The sequence below is a fragment of the Otolemur garnettii genome, unplaced genomic scaffold (assembly GCF_000181295.1).
Source record: "Otolemur garnettii isolate 467f Iridium unplaced genomic scaffold, OtoGar3 scaffold00049, whole genome shotgun sequence".
NCBI classification, from domain to species: Eukaryota; Metazoa; Chordata; class Mammalia; order Primates; family Galagidae; genus Otolemur; species Otolemur garnettii.
In genome coordinates, this window is record NW_003852444.1 from 6,666,466 (window position 1) to 6,684,935 (window position 18,470).

The 18,470-nt window shown below is 43.6% G+C and overlaps 1 protein-coding gene across 1 annotated transcript in view; it reads left to right on the forward strand.

Annotated features, from left to right (window-relative positions):
* Positions 1-7,270: 7,270 nt before the first annotated feature.
* The window catches only part of CREB3L2 (cAMP responsive element binding protein 3 like 2), a 126,421-nt gene continuing 115,221 nt past the window's right edge, over positions 7,271-18,470 (forward strand). The window contains exon 1 of the mRNA XM_012806234.2: positions 7,271-7,685. Coding sequence (XP_012661688.2) covers positions 7,584-7,685 — 102 coding nt within the window. The 5' untranslated portion in view covers positions 7,271-7,583. The remainder of the gene's footprint in view (positions 7,686-18,470) is intronic.

The following is an 18,470-nucleotide window of genomic DNA, read 5'->3' on the forward strand; positions in this document are numbered from 1 at the left end:
CCTTCCCGTTGCCCCACCATTCCCTAGCTTGTCGTACATTCTTTCCAAAAATCGGGACTTTTTAAAAATGCCGGGGGACGTAGGACAAATTGTTAAACATCAGGACTGTCCCGCCAAAAGTGGGACGTCTGGGCACCTTAAAATAGTGTGTTAGGTAAGTTTCATTCAGGTTCAAGTTAATGATAGTGCTGTTGGTGTTCAGCATTAATGAATCACTAATATGTATTAAATAAGGTGTCTCTAAGCAGATACACGCAAAAAAAAAAAAAAAGCTATTTGTTTCTGTTTCATTTGTCGACACGTATTGACCGTTTGATAGTGTTTTATGTTGATGTGTTTTGTTTGGCTTTCAGGAACCTAACCTTTAAATTTCCCTGGGAGCAGTGGCTCAGTATTCGCTAATTCAGCGTTCGTGGTGGCTTCACAGAACACTCCTACCACCAATTAGGAAAATCGACTGCACAAGCAACCACAGACGCTGTGAGCTAGGCACCAAAGAGTGCACAGTAGGATTCCGTCTATAACGTGCCCCAGAACGTGCAAATGGAATTCAAAAGAGCAATGATCACTAGGGGAGGACCGACTGGAAAACAGCGCGAAGGCACTCTCGGGTGGGTGGAAATGTTATTTATGTTGACGTGGGGTCGGAAATTAAGACAGAAAGCGAGACTCGGTTTTATTTGATAGCTTCCCAGCTCTTGCAATCTAGCCCTGGGGTTTGCCGGCTGCATCGCCCCACTCCAGCCACACGGTGGCAGTGTTGTAGAAAGGAACAAAGCTGGCGGACCGCAGGTTCCGGGTCTCGGGTTCAGTGTCCGACGGCGGGTTCCAGCTTCGTTCAAGGACTCTTGGCCTCCACCACCTCTCTTGTAAAACAGTTTGAATAAGGTGCTAAGGCGAGGGCGGGGCAGAGTATATCCTTGAAGCCTGTTCTGCGGCCTCCAGCCATTTCTCCCTTGTGTCCCCGCCTGCCCTCCCAGCCCGGGTCCTCCAGCACCCGGGAGGGGCTCTCGGGCTGTCGGATTCAACACTCTGAACCTAACCTTCCCTTACCCGGAGAAGGTCACATATGGGGAAACTCAAGAGAAAAGCATATCATCACATGTCATTTAAACGGTGTTTCTAAACGTAAAACCTGCCAATGAGGAAACGTTTATTAATAGGGGAACAAAAAGTGCTGCGTCCTTTCTCAGCCAACTGTTAACAATGCGTTGGATTCATACTGGAGGACTTGGGGGATTTTCATGACCTATTGTTGGTGAGAGGAGTGCACCGCAGAGAAGTGTGCCTAATAAAACAATCACCAAACTTCTCCCTCTGTGTGCATGTTTGTATATGGTTATATGGGTATGAAGACAAGCGTGGAAAGGTACATAGTGGGCTGTACTTGGGGTGGATGGGATGGGGGGAAGGGGATAAACCGTAAAAAAAGAACTCACTAAAGAAGATTGAAGTGAACTACATGTGTAACATTTCAATCTTGTTTGCTTAATTATGCATTATGTGTAGATGTGTCTCTATGCATGTGCATATGTATACACACATACATACACATATAGCTTTTCTGCTCCTCCTCCCTTTTAAAGAGATGGAGTCTTGTTCTGCTGCCCAGGCTGGGGTTCAGTGGTGCAATCATATCTCACTGCAGCCCTGCTCATTGCTTGAGCCTTCAAACTGCTGGGCTCGAGCAATCCTCCTGCTTCAGCCTCCTGATTAGCTGGGACTATAGGCATGTGCCACCACACCTAGCTAATTAAAAACATTTATTGTAGACGTTGGGTTTCACTGGGTTGTCCAGGTCAGTTTTGAACTCCTGGCCTCAAGTGATCCTTCTCCCTGGGCCTACCAAAGTGCTAGAATTACAAGTGTGCCACTGTGCTAGGCTTCTGTCTTTTATATTATGCCTAAACCTAGGCCCACTCGCAAATTCTAAAAGTATTTTATCTCTAGTTTCTCTGTATAGCTTTTTTCCCACCCATCTAAGTTGTAAGGTAGGGGTTTAATATTAAAAAATTTTATATTCAAACAATTAGTCAGTGAACTATGATTTTAATGAAGCTTATCTCTGTGGTGAGTTAGTGTGACTATTAGCTCAGAATGTGATTACGAAGCCACTGGCGGCATGAGGAGGGGTAGTCCCAGCTCTCCTGAGGTCAGCAAAGGTAGAGAAGGACAGAAGACGGCAGCTGCTTTGCTCATGCCTGTGGTTCTTCCTGTTGTCCTGCTGACTTTTGCCATCTCTGACCTTGCAGAGATGGGAAAAGGTTTCTCTTAATCACATTTTACAGATTTTTATTAGATTTCAAAGGCACTGCCCCACAGATCTTCATAGTCACACTGTCCTGGAAATTGAGAGCCAGACCCAGATAGACAAGTTTCCTTGGCTTCCGGCAGAGTGGCTGCATCCAGGACACCCCTCAGAGGCTATGTGCATAAGCAGTCTACATCTGCAGCCGAGGCACCTGTGCCTTCTAGTCCTTTCTGGCTCCCTGTCTATCCAGGGTGGACTTCTCAGAGGTTGGTGGCAATCTCTACTCCTTTCGTTTTTCTGAGTTTATCCCAGTGATCTGAGTTTTCATTACCAATGTTTTTTTGACTCCCAAGGTCTATCCTACTATCCTGGATTCCCTAAGGAAAGACTGTAGATTCTCCTGGAAATCTTGTCTCCTCTCTGGTTTATTTACAAGAAAGAATAATGTTATAAAGTGAAAAACACCATTTCTGATTACACAATCATAATTGAAAGAAATTCCTCCAAGCTGAAAAATTTCTGTTGTACTGAAGACTGTTGTAATAGGATGAATTAAAAGAAGGAAGGTCAAAGGGTAATGTTTGCTTTCTCTCCATGTTGGAGTAGAATAATAGAACATGTTACAAAAGCAATAAAATTCTCAAAAGATAGAAAGTCAAGAGCATTGAGGAGCAAAATAGACACTCATCAGAATTCATTGAGTCAAAGTTTAGAGATGAAATAGACAGGATTACAAGCTTTGTTATACTCACAGGAAAAAAACTTGTCAAGACCAAGGTCTCAAAAATGCAAAGCTGATTGTATAACACAAGTGGTTTAATAAGGACAACAAGGCGGCTGTCCTGGGAGAACTCAGTGTCTGTAGGGACAGGCTGAGATGAGCTCTTGAGTGGCCATGTACAAAAGAGAGGCAGAGGAGCAGAAGAGGGTGGGGTACACATTCAGGGGTCATTGCAGGGAAGCTAAATCCCAAGTGGAAGGAGGCATGTGCTTTGTTTTGCCTTTTTAAGGCGGTGATGGATCTATCAAAGAATCAAAGAACTATGTCTGGGGGCAGTAAAATGACCAAGGAACAGGCATGCTTGTATTATGAACTTGTGTGGTAAGGTCGATATGGTGGCTTGGTAGATGTCACAGGCTGAATATGTATCCTCAGAAAAGACAGGTTGAAGTCCTAACCGCAGAATACAACTTCCTGGGAAGCAGAGTCATTATAATTGGAATTAGGTAAGATAAAGTTGTTCTGCAGAGGGGAGGAGAGACACACAGAAAGAGAATGCCGTGTGAAGAGACAGACACATGAGGTGAGGTGCCGCGTGGCAATGGAGGCTGAGATGAGCATGATGAGCATGATGCTGTGGCAAGACAAGGCATGCCAGAGATTGAAAGCTACACCTGATGCCGGGGGAGGCAAAGAAAGAGTCTCCTTCGAGACAGAGGGACCACAGCCCTGCTGACACCTGACTGTGGACCTCTAGCCTGGAGAGCTGTGAGTCAATACATCTTTGTTGTTTCAAGCCATCCACTTGCTACTGCAGCCCTGGGGAACCGATAGACTAGGCAGCCCTGACATGATGCCCTCTCTCGCCTGCCCTTCCCCTTCTAACCCTCACCATTTAGAGAGGGAGATGTTGATGAGCCAACTCCTGTTCTTCTCACGCACATTCTCCAGTCCACAATTTCTTCTTGGAAGACCAGGTCTTCAGGGCTTGCACCACGTATGGGTGTCAGGATGTTGGAGCCAGGGACACTTTTACTCATTTTGTACAGCCTCTTCATATTGTTGGCTTAGACAGACTTTTCCTCCTAGAAACAAAGGCAATAGCCTTGCCACTGAACTCTTTCTCCAATTCATAGGCTAGATTGTCTGAATCTCCTAGAAAGATTGCAGTTGAGGAAAAAGAACCAAGATCATCACATCTTTCTAACCATCACCAACTTCAATTTCCTTGGCTGCTGTGACACTCATTTGGATAAGTCTTAGAGTCAAATTTCAGCTCCAACTCCAGGACAGCCCAAGAAATAACAGACTGGAATGCATCTATCTTTTTTTAGTTTCAGATTAATATGAGGTTACAAATGTTTAGGTTATCTTTGAATTGAAAACAATGTAAAGTTCAAGTTCTAGTTGAGCCCTTCACCCAGGGGGTGTGGTGAACGCCATCACAATGTGCACAATTAGGTGAGATCTCCCCAATAGCCCTCCCTGTTCCCCTCTCCCCTTTCTCCCCTCTCCCTTCCCTCTTGCTAGATTATACTTCTGGGTGTGTAGTTGTTTATAGATTGGTTTCATGTTAGTATTGAGTGAATGTGTCTATCTTTCTGCCATCAGGTTCCATGTCTTGACTGATGAATACGGCCTTGTTCTCTTGTGAGCACCAGTCTAGGAAAAGGATGAGTGACAAAACCTCACTTCTCTTTAAGGGAGTTTCACATCTGGAAAAATGTAGATCCAGTGGTGTCTGGCATTTACCAGGTACTTAAAAAAATCCTTGTGGAGAAACAAAAATCATAGCACATGGAAAGGGGAAATTTGATAGAGTAATATTTAGTTTACTTGAATAGTTGAACAGAAAGCACGCTGATGAATGGGGCCAAGTCAGCTTAGAAGGTGGATTCTATTTCATAATGTTGGGATCTGTGAAGTGCCCAATCCTGGATACAATTTATCTTAATAATTTTGATGGCGGGAGAGAAAGCAGGTAAAACAAGTTTATGAACAGATTGCCACGTGGGAAGATAACAAGTCATGTTAAGAAAAAAAATCAGAAAAACATCTCTTTGGCTTATGCATCTGATTTTGGTTTGAGGAAATCTGATTTCTGGTCATCCAAGTGCCGTTAACCTACGAGTATCTGATAGGGGAACAAGTGCTGCCACTTCATAAGGGAGGTGAGAGTAGCTAGAACGGAGAGTCAACTACATTGCCATGTCCTAAGAAGGAAAGGGGAAGGGAAAGACTTTAGTTTTCAAGATGAAAAACAGGAAGATGAGCTCGTAAGAAGTTGTGTGTACATTTAACAGAACTATACACAAAACAAAGGAGGCTGGAGAAGCTCACCATGAGGGACTGTGACATTATTATTAACATGAGTATACAGACAGCCTTAACCAATCCATTTAGGGTGTCAATGATCGTAAAACCTATTTTACAAAGGAAAAAGTTAGTGGCTAAAAAACTCACTGTACTTCATCTGAGCATGGCTTAGCCGGGTTCTCTGGCTCCAAGTATCCCATAAGGCTGTGGTCATCTCAAGTCTCACTTAAATGTTACTTACATGGTTGTTATTAACAGAATTCAGTTGCTCATGGGCTGAGAGCCTCAGTTCCTTGCTGGCTGTTGACCAGACACAGTTCTCTGCTCCATGGCCCTCTCCCAGGGAAGCTCACACAGGGCTTTCCTTGGAATAGGCAAGAATAAGAGGAGAAGAAAACAAACAAGTCAGGAGCCAGAATCTTTTTGACATCCTCTCACTTTTGCCATATTTTATTTGTTAGAAACTATATCCAGGACTAGCACACACTGGAAAGGAGGGAATTACACCAGGGAGTGGCTACCAGGAGGTGGGATTATTTGGGACATTAGCTGCCCACCACAGGGCATAACCAGGGTTAGACTTTGTCAACAGCAGAAGGGTTTGACAGGTAAATGTTTGCATTCCTCTATCAAGGAGGATGTACAGATGCAGCTGACCTAAGATTTTACAACTTTTTACATTAGTGTGAAAGATATGCATTCAGTAGAAACTGTACTTAGATTTTGATCTCTTCCTGCTTAGTGATGTGTGGCGTGATACTCTTACGATGCTGGACAGTGGACAGTGATCACAGTGGTAAAACCACCAGCACTCTGCAGAGTTCTGTGCTGCCACATGATTTTGTCCAACAGTAAGTGAATATAAGTACTCTGAGGACGTTTAAGGTAGGCTGGGCTAAGGTATGATGTTTGATGGGTTTGATGTACTAAATGCATCTTTGATTTACAATATTTTCAGTTTTCACCAAAAAATGAAAAAAAAAAAAAACTTGGCCAGTTTCTTTCCCCTTTATGGGTTTATCTGGATGTAACCCTACTATAAACTGAGGAGCATCTGCCACGTTTCTAACCTAACTTGCTCACGTTGAATGCTATGTTAAAAAAAATTAGAAAAATTTTTTCTAGAAAAAATTGAAAGGATGGTCTATGGAAAGAATGTGATGAAGTAAGTAACACCTTGAAACAGAAAAACCAAGAACCTAAGAGAAACATGAGAAAACTATGACATGAGGGGACTCCAAAGCGTGCATGGAAAATGGAAAAAATAAAAATATAAAATAAAAATATAACAGATAAAAATAGAAATTTCATTTCTCAACATAAGCTCCACCAAATTCAAGACACTTTTAAAACTGATGATACCAGTCTTTGAGTCCATCAGTAAAGAACTGTGGATTCTGGGAATTTAAGCATGTGTCCATGTAGTAATTTTTACATTATTAACTGAAGAAAAATGAATTGAACTACTTGAAAATATTTCGGACAGTATTTAAGTCTGCCTCATTTCTCCAGAGAACTTCTGCTGCTCCTCAACTCTCACTCCCAGTCTCAGCTATTTTGTTAATTTCTGGGATTCCCAGGGTAGGAACTGAGCATGCCCTCCCTTGTATAAAATGTATTCTTGTCGCTACTTGATTGGCTTTCGCTCTCAGACACTCCTTTATCATTGGCCAAATCTCCAGTCCATCTCTCAGTGACCCTAGCCCTCTATTGGTCCGCTGAACCCGACAGCCAGCAGCTGGCCGTACCCAGATAGGAGGAGTTCCCCGGTGACGTCAAAGTCACGCCTCGCCTACATTCCAAAGCCGGGGCGGAGACTTTCCTCAGCCCTTCCCCTTGTGGGCGGGACATGGCGGAAAGTAAGACTTCTGATTTGGTCTGGAGGGTGAGGAGGGTGTTCGATTGGCCACTTCCCTGGAGGGAGGGAGTCCTGGAGCAGAGCTGAAGAGCCCTAGGGAGTCTCAAAGTTTGTGTCTCGGTCGGTGGTGTAAAGTGGGTTATTGCGAAGGGAGTTCCCTGGGATGAGAGCTGATCGCCAGCTTTCCTTTTGGACGCAAATCCCGCTTTAATCCCTGCAGCCTTCAGTCCGAGCCCTGGACGGCCTGTGTCCCCCGGCGATTCCCAGACCTCCCAGGACGCCGGACGGGAGCCCTTGGCCCTTCTTTCTCCAGTAGAGGAGCAAAGGTTTTGCTTCCTAAGTGCACACACCACACACTCACGCACGCACACGGAGAGCGAGCAACCTCGCGGTCCCCTCCTGCCCTCCGCATCCTCGCCCCGCGCGGCTAGGCCACCATGGAGGTGCTGGAGAGCGGGGAGCAGAGCGTCCTGCAGTGGGACCGCAAGCTGAGCGAGCTGTCAGAGCCCGGGGACAGCGAGGCCCTCCTGTACCAGACGGTGAGCACTCCGCGGGGAGCGGGCAGGGGAGCGTCGGAGGAAAAGCTGGACACCTGGGGACTCGGGGATGGTATTAAGGAAAGGGGATGGCCAGGATCCAGACGACTGGGGCGAGGTGGAGTTTTTCTATCTGAGCGGTTGAAGGGGGGGGGGGCGCGCTTGGCCCTTTTAAACTTTTCAGAAGAGCAATGCCACTTTCTATTCCTTTAGCAGTTTGTACTTTTCCCCCCAAGACTTTTTCTTATCTGTACTGGCATTTGCTATTGCTAACAGTACAGTAATGCAGGAGAAGGGATATGAGTTTTGGGAATAATTTGTCTCCACTTAGTTTGCTATTAATTTTTGTGAGTAGTTTTTAAAAGCTGGACAAGATTAAGTAGCGTTTCCTTTCCATATGTTTCATATTCTTTCTCCCTTCCCCTGTTTTTCTTATTTATATTTTACAAAGTCTGTATTGAAAAGCTTCCTTCGTATTAGTCAGAAAGCTGCTTTATTTGGCTTCCTAAACTGTACAGCCAAGAAATCTCCTTCCTCTCTTTTCAGAAGAAAAACCAGCAGAGGAGTATGGAAAATCTGAGGCAGTTGCATATTTCAGAAAGGCTTTGGGGACGCTCACCAGTTAGTCCTGCTTCACTCTTACACTATGCCTGGGAGACCCGTTTGGGCATTAAGCTGTCACAGGGCTTGCATATTTTAAAGTTTTAAATTTCAACTTTGCGGTGTTAAGTTTGCAAAATTTGTTGCTAACAGCCAGCGCTGATAATTTGACGACGCAAAATCTGTTTCTTTCTAGACGATTATAATGAAGGGAGGGGCACCAAGGCGAAAGAGAGGCTTGGCTCCTTCCCCTTCACGGTTCTTTTCCTGGGGTCAGTACTGGGATATTTGAAACTTTTAGCAAAATGGCCTGCAGGCTCCACCTCTTTGGCCTTTAACTCTGGCTGACGTTATTTTGAGACCAGGGATGAGGGCTTCCCTGCTGATTCCCACCGAGCATTTGTGGTGGCTGTGAATGGCTTGTTTAAAAAATGTGCAAGGCTGAGAGGGAGTGGTAGTTCCTGCTGGGGCAAAATCCAGATGTTCAATCTGATCGTCTGGGTTTTGCTTACTGTGCCTGTCCAGAGGAGACCATGTGGGCTGCTTTTGGATTGGGGGCCCAAATGTGCTTCTTGACCTCAGTAAAGTAGGTGGGGCATACTGGCCCTTAAGTATTTTCTGATTGTAGGTGCTGCAGATGTTTCTACTGACATGGTCTGCATTTTAACCATCTGTAGTTCTTCTCTCTGATTGTGAAAATATCTTATCCCGCAGCTGTAATACTACAGCTGGTGGATGAATTATGCATAGGCATTTCATTGCCCTTCCTGGGCCCTGTGGCTTGCATTTGTGAGATCCCAGGCCAGGGTCTGAGATGCTACCTGTGACTGTGGCATTAACTCCAGGAAAAACAGCTTGGGGGAGGGGCTCTCTAACGACAATCTGTATGCACAGTTTTAAGGGTAGAGACCTTACATTCTTTTTGATATTGATAGGTTAGTTTTTCCATCACCAGATAATAAAGCAGTAATGTGTGAGTATTTTTCTTCTAATCCTAGTTTTTAAAAAAATGCTCATGTCCTCCACTTTGGCGCACGTCTCTTCTGAACAGCTCACTCATATAAAATGCCACTAATCATTGCTATGAGTCAGTGCAACAAACCGCATGTGGGCTACTATTGAAAGAGATATTGGGTATAGGAGCACAGACGATTGGATTATATTCATATTGTTTTCAAACTAAGGGAACTTTGGTAGAGATGTGAACACAGATAACATTCCCATCTATATCTTGAACTCTGTTGGTTATCAGTGGCAAAAGTGATTCTTATTGCCATTTGTCTACAATGTGGGATGGCCTAACCTCCAGCCAACTCTCCATGTGGAAAAAGTATAGTCTGATGATACATTCTTTCAAAAATATGCAGAATTTCTGTACGTTGACCACCCAAGAAACTATAACAAACTGGTCAATATACCAAGGTAGACAACATAAGGAACTAGGCCTACTATACTGATACATACACGGGGTACATGTCCAGTCTGTGAAAATTAGGCGAACTTAAGGAGGTAGTCAACTATGGAGACCCTACTGTATTATTTTTCTTCAATTAATATTTATTAAATATCTTGTTTGTGTCACACACTATTCTAAACAAAAATTCCTATACTCTAGAAGCTTACTTTTTTGGGAGGGGTGTGTAGAAGATAATAAATGAACATAATAGAGAAGTAAGTGGTGCTGTGTGTTAGATGATGTAAATGCTACGGAAACAGTAAAAGTAGACCCAGGCGAGTGGATAGAGAATACAGGATAGGAAAGCGCAAAGGAAGGGATGTAGTTGAGTGATCAGAATAAGCCTGTTCTAGAAAATGGACCTGAACAAAGATTTGAAGGAGGTGAGAGTGTTTGCTCAGCAGGGTGAAAAGCCAGAGCAGAGGCTCCAAGGTGGGGGTGTGTTTGGGTTGAGCCTGTGGTAATATCATCTTCTGTTTTAGAAGATGGATTTTCTGTTTCCTCCATTTGGGTGGGTTATTTTCCTTATAAATGCAGGTTGGGTTATTTCTGAAACATGAGTACCTGTTTTTGGAATGACCCAGTAAAACTTTCCAAGTTGAAGAGCCCGCAGGGAGGGTGAGGTGCCGATGTAAGTTGGGAGAGTGGTAGATGATGACAGCTACCAGCTGTGGAGTGTTCACCATTGGAGAGGGAGGGCATGCCGCTATGTGGTGCCCCAGGGCCCTGCCCTTGGTTTGATGTTCTGCTGTTACTGTCTTTTAGTTTTAATGTTATGTTTTTAATTGGCAGATAATAATTGTACATATTCATGGGATACATAGTGATGTTTTGATACATATAATGTATTGTGATCAGATCAGTGTCATCAGCACATTTCAAAGTTATTGTTTCTTTGTGTTGGGAATATTCAATGTCCTCTCTTTAGCCATTTGAAACTACAGTAGAATTTCTATAGCTGACTACCTCCCCACATTGACCACCTCCTTAAGTGACCTAATTTTCATAGACTGGACATGCACCTCATGTATGTATCAGTACTTTACAGTGACTACCTCTGTAGGTTGATCAGTTTGTTCCCTTGGGTGGTCAACATACAGAGGTTCTGCTGTATGTAATACATTATTGTTACTGTAGTCATTCTACAGGGCTATAGAAAACTAAAATTTATTCCTCCTATCTGGCTGTAATATGGTATCTTTTAATAAGTTGCTCCCTATCCCTCCCTTCCCCCTACACAATGGAAATTCTTAATTTTTGAACAGGGGGCTCTCCATGTTCATTTTGCATTGGAACCCACAAATACATAGCTAGTCCTGCTGGAAGACATCACATTTAGTGCTTTATAAAACTTAGGCCATTTAACCCTCTTAATAAACCATATAAGAAAACTGATTTTGTCATTCTCATTTTACACATAAGAAAATGGAGGAGTAATGAGTTCAAGCAACTTGGCTTAGGCTGCACAGCTAATTAGTGAGAACCAGGATTCAAACCCAGGTCTGCCTGCCTCCAGGGTCTGAGTTCTTGCCCTTCGGGCCCTGTGGATAATGAATTTTGACTTAAAGAGAAGGAATGGAGGGAAAAGTGGAGAAGGGAATGATTGGAGGACAGAAACTGCTGAGCCTAAAAGCAGCTAATGTTTAACCGAGCCTGCCAGTGGCAGCCACCAAGCCTTCCTAGCGTGATCGCTCTTGTTGCTCTAAATAGGGTTTAGTTACCACACGCATGATTGCTAATGCCCTGTTTTAGCAAACCTGTCACATACCTGATTTTAAAAATTTAGAATGTTCATGTTGCCCGAGGCTGTAATTATGTTTTTCAGGTGCCTTCTTTTAGCTATCAAGAGCAATGTTTTTCTCATTTGTTTAGCTATGAAGACTACTTGGTCCAGAAGGCCAAGGGCTTAGAGAAGACAGGTTCAAAGTCTACTAAATAATGAAGCACATGGAAAGGGCCAGTATGGCCTGGCTCAATAGATCCTGAATTACTAAAGCTCTGGGCTTCCTCTTGAAGCTTAAAAAATAGTTTCCAGAAACATGATGAAATACTGTTTTAATTCAGTGAATAGTGCTTTTATGAAAGCTGTTGCTTCAGGATGACACAGAGGCTAAACAAGGGTTCAGAAAAGATGACAGAATCTTAAAATGAGGCAAATGTCTCTCTAGGTTTGATACCACTGATACCTTGTGTCTTTCCACAAAACTGCCTGGATGTCTGATTCTGGGAAAATTACATTTCTGGGAATTCTGTGGGCTTTGGCAATTTAGAAAAGCAAAATAATCTATGTATATTATATATGTACAGACTACATCTTCTCAAGAAATGAATGGCTGTTTTGGGGAAAGGAGATTTGGAGTAGAGGTCAGGAAGAGAGGGGGAACTTATCTATACACCATACCCTTTGAGACAATTCTAATCTTTACTTGTTGGATGCCTTAGAAGGTGAAGAATTACAAGTTGGAGGAACTGTGTAAAACTGAACTAGAGGCAGTTTCACCTGAGTGTCCATGGGGGACGGGGGAGCTCATTGCTATAGGAAAGCTCAACACAACTCACGTCAGTGGAGGCCTCGAAACAGGGGAGGCAGCAATGCTTGGTGGAGAAAGGCTCTAAGGGTGGAGGTGAATGATAGGTTTTGTACGATAAACCTCATGATCTTGGTAACTTTCTTTGATCTCATTTTAGCCATCTGGGAAAATAAAGCTTTTGCCAATTTATTTTATTTTATTTTTTTGAGACAGTCTTACTATGTCGCCTGGGGTAAAGTGCCGTGGTGTCACAGCTTATGGCAACCTCAAACTCTTGTGCTTAAGAGATTCTCTTGACTCAGCCTCGCAATAGCTACAGGCTCCCACTGCAACGCCTGGCTATTTTTTGTTGTTGTTGTCGTTGTTGTTTGGCAGGCCCAGGCCTGGTTCTAACCCGCCAGTGCCAGTGCATGTGGCTGGGGCCCTAGCCACTGAGCTACGGGCACCCAGCGAGCTTTTACCAATATTTTTGCAATGAGTATTTGCTTTTAAAGAGTATGTAATAGCAACTACTAAGTCTTTGCAAAGATTACAGAAGTTCTGCTTGTTTTAAGTGCAAAATTTGTATAAAGCCAGTTACGTATAAAATTGTAAGGCTGTACTACTGAAATTTATATCTGGTTGATTCTGATTGCAGATAGTGGTAGGTAGGGAGTTAAGGGAGTGTTCAACCTGCCTGGTGTCCAGATGGAAAGGCCATCTGGCCTCCACAACTCTCACTGAGCACTGAGAAGGGGTTGGCTGATCTCACAGGCTGAGTGGTTTTCCACATCCTCCTGGCTGGCCCTGAGACTGATGTGGTTCCAATGGGATATTGAAACTTTTGGTTTGATGTTCTACCCCAGAGTCATTCCCATGGTTGGTCCCTGGCCAGATTCTGAATGAGGACCTGGGTCCTCATTGGCTGAGAATGTCATTACTTATGATCACCTGACCTCCACAAGCTGGCTACATGTAATGAGATCTAGCAGGACATAAAGTGGGGAAGTATAATTTGTCTTTAAAGCTCTCAGTAGCCCTTTGTATACTTAACCCCCTCCTTGCTCCCTCCCTTCTGCAGCCCCAAGTGCTCACTATAGTGAGGTTCTCTTTCCAGCTTCTCTTCTTCAAATTGTGTTCTCAGGAAAGATCTTAGAGGTATAGACTAAAAATTTAAATATTAGTAAGGCTTAAGGTGTCACCCCTAAATGGGATGACTCTCTAAATGGGGAACATAAAGCAACAGTGAGGTAGTAGGGGAGGGATATTTGGGGACTAGGAAGGGACCTCTCACCATCTGTCTATTGGTCCACGCACCTGGCCCTTGTTTATAGGGCAGTCTTGCTCATGTGTGGCTAATTTGTCTGTGATGTAAAGAATTTCCATTGGCTTGGCAAATATCTTCTTTGACTCCTTATTTGTCTCTGAAATCGTTCTCATGGGTTGTGTGAAGATAGATGCAGCATGGTTTTGAAAGGTGAGAAGGTTTTGTGTTTGCCCTCCTTGAAAGAGCCCGGAGTTATAGTGATCTCCAGAAGCAGGAATTGTGATGTGATCTTGCTTTTGCAGAAGAAATGAGGCATTGCATCTAGATCAATAATGGAATGACTTATGATGCTGGCAGCTGCAAGTAACTGAAAACTAATTCAGATTGGCTTATGCAAGAAGTAAATTATCCTGTCATAAGAGGCTTAGCAGTGTAGCTCCTTGCTTGGCTGAGAGAGCAAGCTCCCCAGTGTTCCCTGCACCTTGGCTCCCTGTGTCCAGGGAGGTCAGGTGTCCATCCTCAGGTTGGAGGATGACGGATGTATGAGGTGCAGGCATGGCATTCAAAATGACAGCATCCAGAGGAGGAAAGGCTCTTTCTTGTTCATATCTCTTTTTTAATGGAAGAAACTTTTTTTTTTTTTTTTCAGTATTTCGCTGGGGCCGGGTTTGAACCTACCACTTTCGATATATGGGGGGTCAGCACCCCACTCCTTTGAGCCACAACACTGCCCTAGAATGGAAGAAACTTTTCTTACTAGCCTGCCAGCTGATTTTATTTAGAACTTTGTTGGTAAGGATTGGGTCACACGACCATACCTAAACCAATGTCTGGAAAGGGGAGTAGATTTATATTATTGGCCAAGACTAATCCTTTGGGGATGGGTGAGATATTGGAGCCACAATTTACATGAACATTGTAATGATTGTTAGTAAAATAGTCTGAGTTAACTGTTCTTTCTTTAGCCAAAAGGTGGTATTTGTTTTCTCACAAACATGGGCTGGCTAGCAACTGGAAATGTCTTAAAATCCACAATAATTTGCCCTGCGGACAAAAGAGCAGACCCAGGTACTGTGTTGCTTGCAAAATTCTAAGAACATTATTTAGCTGTGCTAAAAGTGCCCAGTGAAAGAAGACTAGAGGTAGGGACAGCCCCTCTGAAATGCATGCCAAGGCTAGTCATGGGGCGGAGGTCAGCAGGAAGGCACACTGTGTCTTAGCTTGGTAACTAGGACACGTAGAATTACCTATATTATCTGGACTGTCTGCATCAGGGTCACATACCGGAGCTGGAGGGAGCTAGCTGAGCCTGTAATCACACTCGCCATGCAAGACAAGAATGACTTGTTCTGTTTGAGATCCACAGCGGGCAGAGAGCCGAATGCCATTTTTCAAAGAAGCTATTTTTCTAGTTGTATATGGCTATTCAAATATAGATGAGGCCACTTGACTGCCTGCCTCAGCCTGGCATGGCTCTAACCTGTCTACCAGCTCTCTTGGGACAAATGGACTCAGGCCTTAGCTGGGCATTTGGTAGGGGGAGTCCTATGCAGACCATCTAAGTTGTGCAGAACGACCTTAGGAATGGAGGAGTAGTGTTCATGTTCCCTGTCCACATGGAGTCAGAACTGAAAGGAAATGATGAAACACCGTCTTTGGATCAACCTTGAACCTATTCCCGCTTCTCACTGCTCACTCAATGCTTTTGGGCTCTTTCAAATGAAGTTCTACATGACCTTGATTTTTCCTTGAATTAATTCTATTACTTTAGAATTAGGTTACTCATGAGGCACTTGGGAGGTATTGGCCTATTTTACCTATAGAGAATCAGGGAGCTTGCTCAGCTAGAATGCGAGCTTCCTGAGGACAGGAGACATGGCTGTGCCCCATGATGCTTAGTCAAGTGTGGGATGCTCAGCAAAACATATTAATTGCTTGATACATGATCAGGGGAGTGAGGCAGCCCTGGAGAATGAATGGATAAGCTGGGTGGTCTTGGCTTCTTTTGTTAAAATATTTTTACAACTCTGGATTATTGTAAATGCATCTATAAATGTGAAAATTTAGTATGAGCAACTTGGGTAATCTGATATCTTGTTTTGTTTAGAGAATAAGATGAGGCAGGGTGGTTGAATGACAGTCCTGGTTTCCCTCCCCTTCCCCCCTTCCTTCCTTTCTTCTTTGTCACCTTAGGTAGAATGTAGTGGCATCATTGTAGCTCACTGCAATCTCCAGTTCCTGGCCTCAAGTGATCCTCCTTCCTGCCTCAGCCTCCTGAGTATCTGAGACTATAGGCACCCACCATGATGTCCAGCTAATTTTTCTATTTTTAGTAGAGATGGGATCCTTTGCTCTTTTTCTCAGGCTGGTCTCAGTCTCTTGAGTTCTAGCAATTCTCCCACGTCAGCCTTGCAGGGTGCTAGGGTTATATAGGCATGAGCCACTGTGCCCACCCTTACAGTGCTGGTTTCTACTGGAAGTGGAGTTGAAGGCTTTGTTGTGGAAAGAATGGGCTTGAGCACCAGACAGATTTGGTGTTGAGGGCCATTGATTCCTTGGTGACCTCTGGCTTATTACTTCACCAATTTAGATCTCAGTTTCTTTGCAAGTCATTGCCTGGCCCATATAGATATACTGTCCACCCTCTCTCCTGAGTCAAGTGTCTGGTTTTTGAGGATGAGGTCTTGGGAGTCTGACATCCCTCTGGAAGCAGAAGGGGCCAATAATTATGCTTTCTCTGGCATCTTTATTTCCTCTCCTCCCCTATATCTCCCTTCTTCTATACACACGTGTCTCTGCTGTGAACATGTTTGCCAGATGCCCCTTTTTTGCTGATTTCTTTTCTCTTGTTTACTTCTAGCCTTTTTCAAACAAGTGATCAATAGCAACTTGTCAGGGCCCAGGACTGGCCAGGTCTCGGGCCCAGCTTAGGTAGGTTCTGGATGCAGACCACTAAGCTACCCTGCTCAGGAACAGTTTCTCTTAGGCGCTTGAGGGCTATCTACTTTAGCTGGAGAGAGACAGTATCTTAGAGAGTAAAGGTCTTCTTAGCAGAGATAGGTCTTAGCCTTTAGTAGAGCTTGGTAATCTTCAGCAGAGACACCGTGCTGGCGTTCTGCAGGCAGGAGAGGAGACAGAGTCAGAGTAAGTGGACCCATGATAGAATGCGCTATGCCTCTTGACTGCCTTCTCCTCCAGTCTAATTTAAAGCTGAGCTCGTGCTTCTCAACACCACAGGTGTAGAGACTGCCAATTCACCAATGCTCTCATCTCCCGAGCTCACTCATGCTTGTTAGAACCAAATCTCTCTCCATGCCCTTTTCACCAAGGTGTTCCATTACAGGTATTTCCTTTAACTCTCACTCCTCCTAGCCATGGGCTATACGGGCTGCTACATTTCCCCCCTTTTTTATATACAAACAAAATAACTTTTAATGTGGTTAAGGGCAGTTCTTCCTGTTATCTAGCTCTTTTCTTTCTAGGCAAAAGATGGTAATTATCAGAGTTCAGAATTCCAGGTATGGGCTCTTTAAGTGAGGAAGCCCAATACAGGTGTAAACTATTAGCCGCTGCTAGGGGAAAATGATTGTGATGTTAATTCCCTTAAAGGTCTTTTTAAATGGAGAAAACTGAAATCTTTCCTGATAGAATTTATCATTTCTTTAACTGTGGGAACTTTCCTTTGATATTTACTTAATGGATGAACAAAAGTTAACGCTTTCTCCTTGCAATCTTTGCAAGCAGAGGATTTTTCTCTCGCTATTCCAAAGGTTTTGCTACTCGAGGTACTGAAATCCACCCTTCACAGATTGCAAAAGACTGTTACTCGTGGATTAATGGTTCCACACTTGGCAGTTCCTCTCATGGAACTGTTACTTGTGGTCCCAAAAGTACCACTCTTCACAATTCCTTGGTAGCAGAGTTTTTCCTGCTTTCAAGCTGCTTTTCCAGTGAAATTTTTCTAATTAATTCCAGACTTTTTTTCAAATGGAGTTTCTTAACAGGTGGTTTAACTTGTACTCTACCCTCCCTTTGTTCTCACCTCTCAATCTTCCAAAGGCTTCACTAGCTTCTGAGTGACACTTCCCCTTTGGGCCGTGTCCAGTCTCCTTAGCTGGACCCGGTTGTAGTGCACAGACACTGATGAGAGGTCGGTTACCCCTTCACCACGCAGGATAACCTACTATTCCACAAACACATTTAATCTAATTATTCTCCATTGGTCTGGTTTAATTTCCTGTTTTACACTAAGGCACCACAGGTCTAACCAAGCTGGCAGAGTGCTCCCACGGCATAGAGTTGAATTATACTGTTTTTTCTGAGAATGGTTTGAAATGAAAATATTAAACTTTTTTCTTTCATTTACCAGTGGGCCCTGATTCTAGCCCAACTGATAATTTCCCTACAATAAAGGTGTTCCATCTTCTATCAAGTTGATAATGGCATTTGTTTGCCCAATGAAAGCTCTTTTTATACTTGGGACATACACCTGGAGGTTTACGTGCTCTTTGTTCCCTTTTTTAGCATTCAGTGTTCTTTTCCCTTTTAAACACTTTTCTCTTACAGCCTAGCTTGCCACATTTATGGCATTTGATGTTAACTGGAGGATTTACCCTCTGATCTTCCAGCTGCCCAATTTGAGTTGTCATATCAATATAGCATTCACCTGCTTCTACTATAAGATTCATCTGATCTCTCAACTATATTTCAACTGCTGTATCTCATTTGCCATGATTTTTCTGATTTTTTTCTTTTGGCCTTTTACTTTTTACAATCTTTCCCTTTCAATTCTTAGAAACTTTGGCTGCCTTAAAGAGACAGGAGCTCTTTAGCTGTTTTTTACTCTGGAGTCTTGTTTTACAAAACTTTACTTCATTTCTTCACCAGCCTCAATCTACCTCAATTCTTTTTTTAAACAGAACTCTTAACTGCCAAAAAGGGAATCGGGCGTCGGT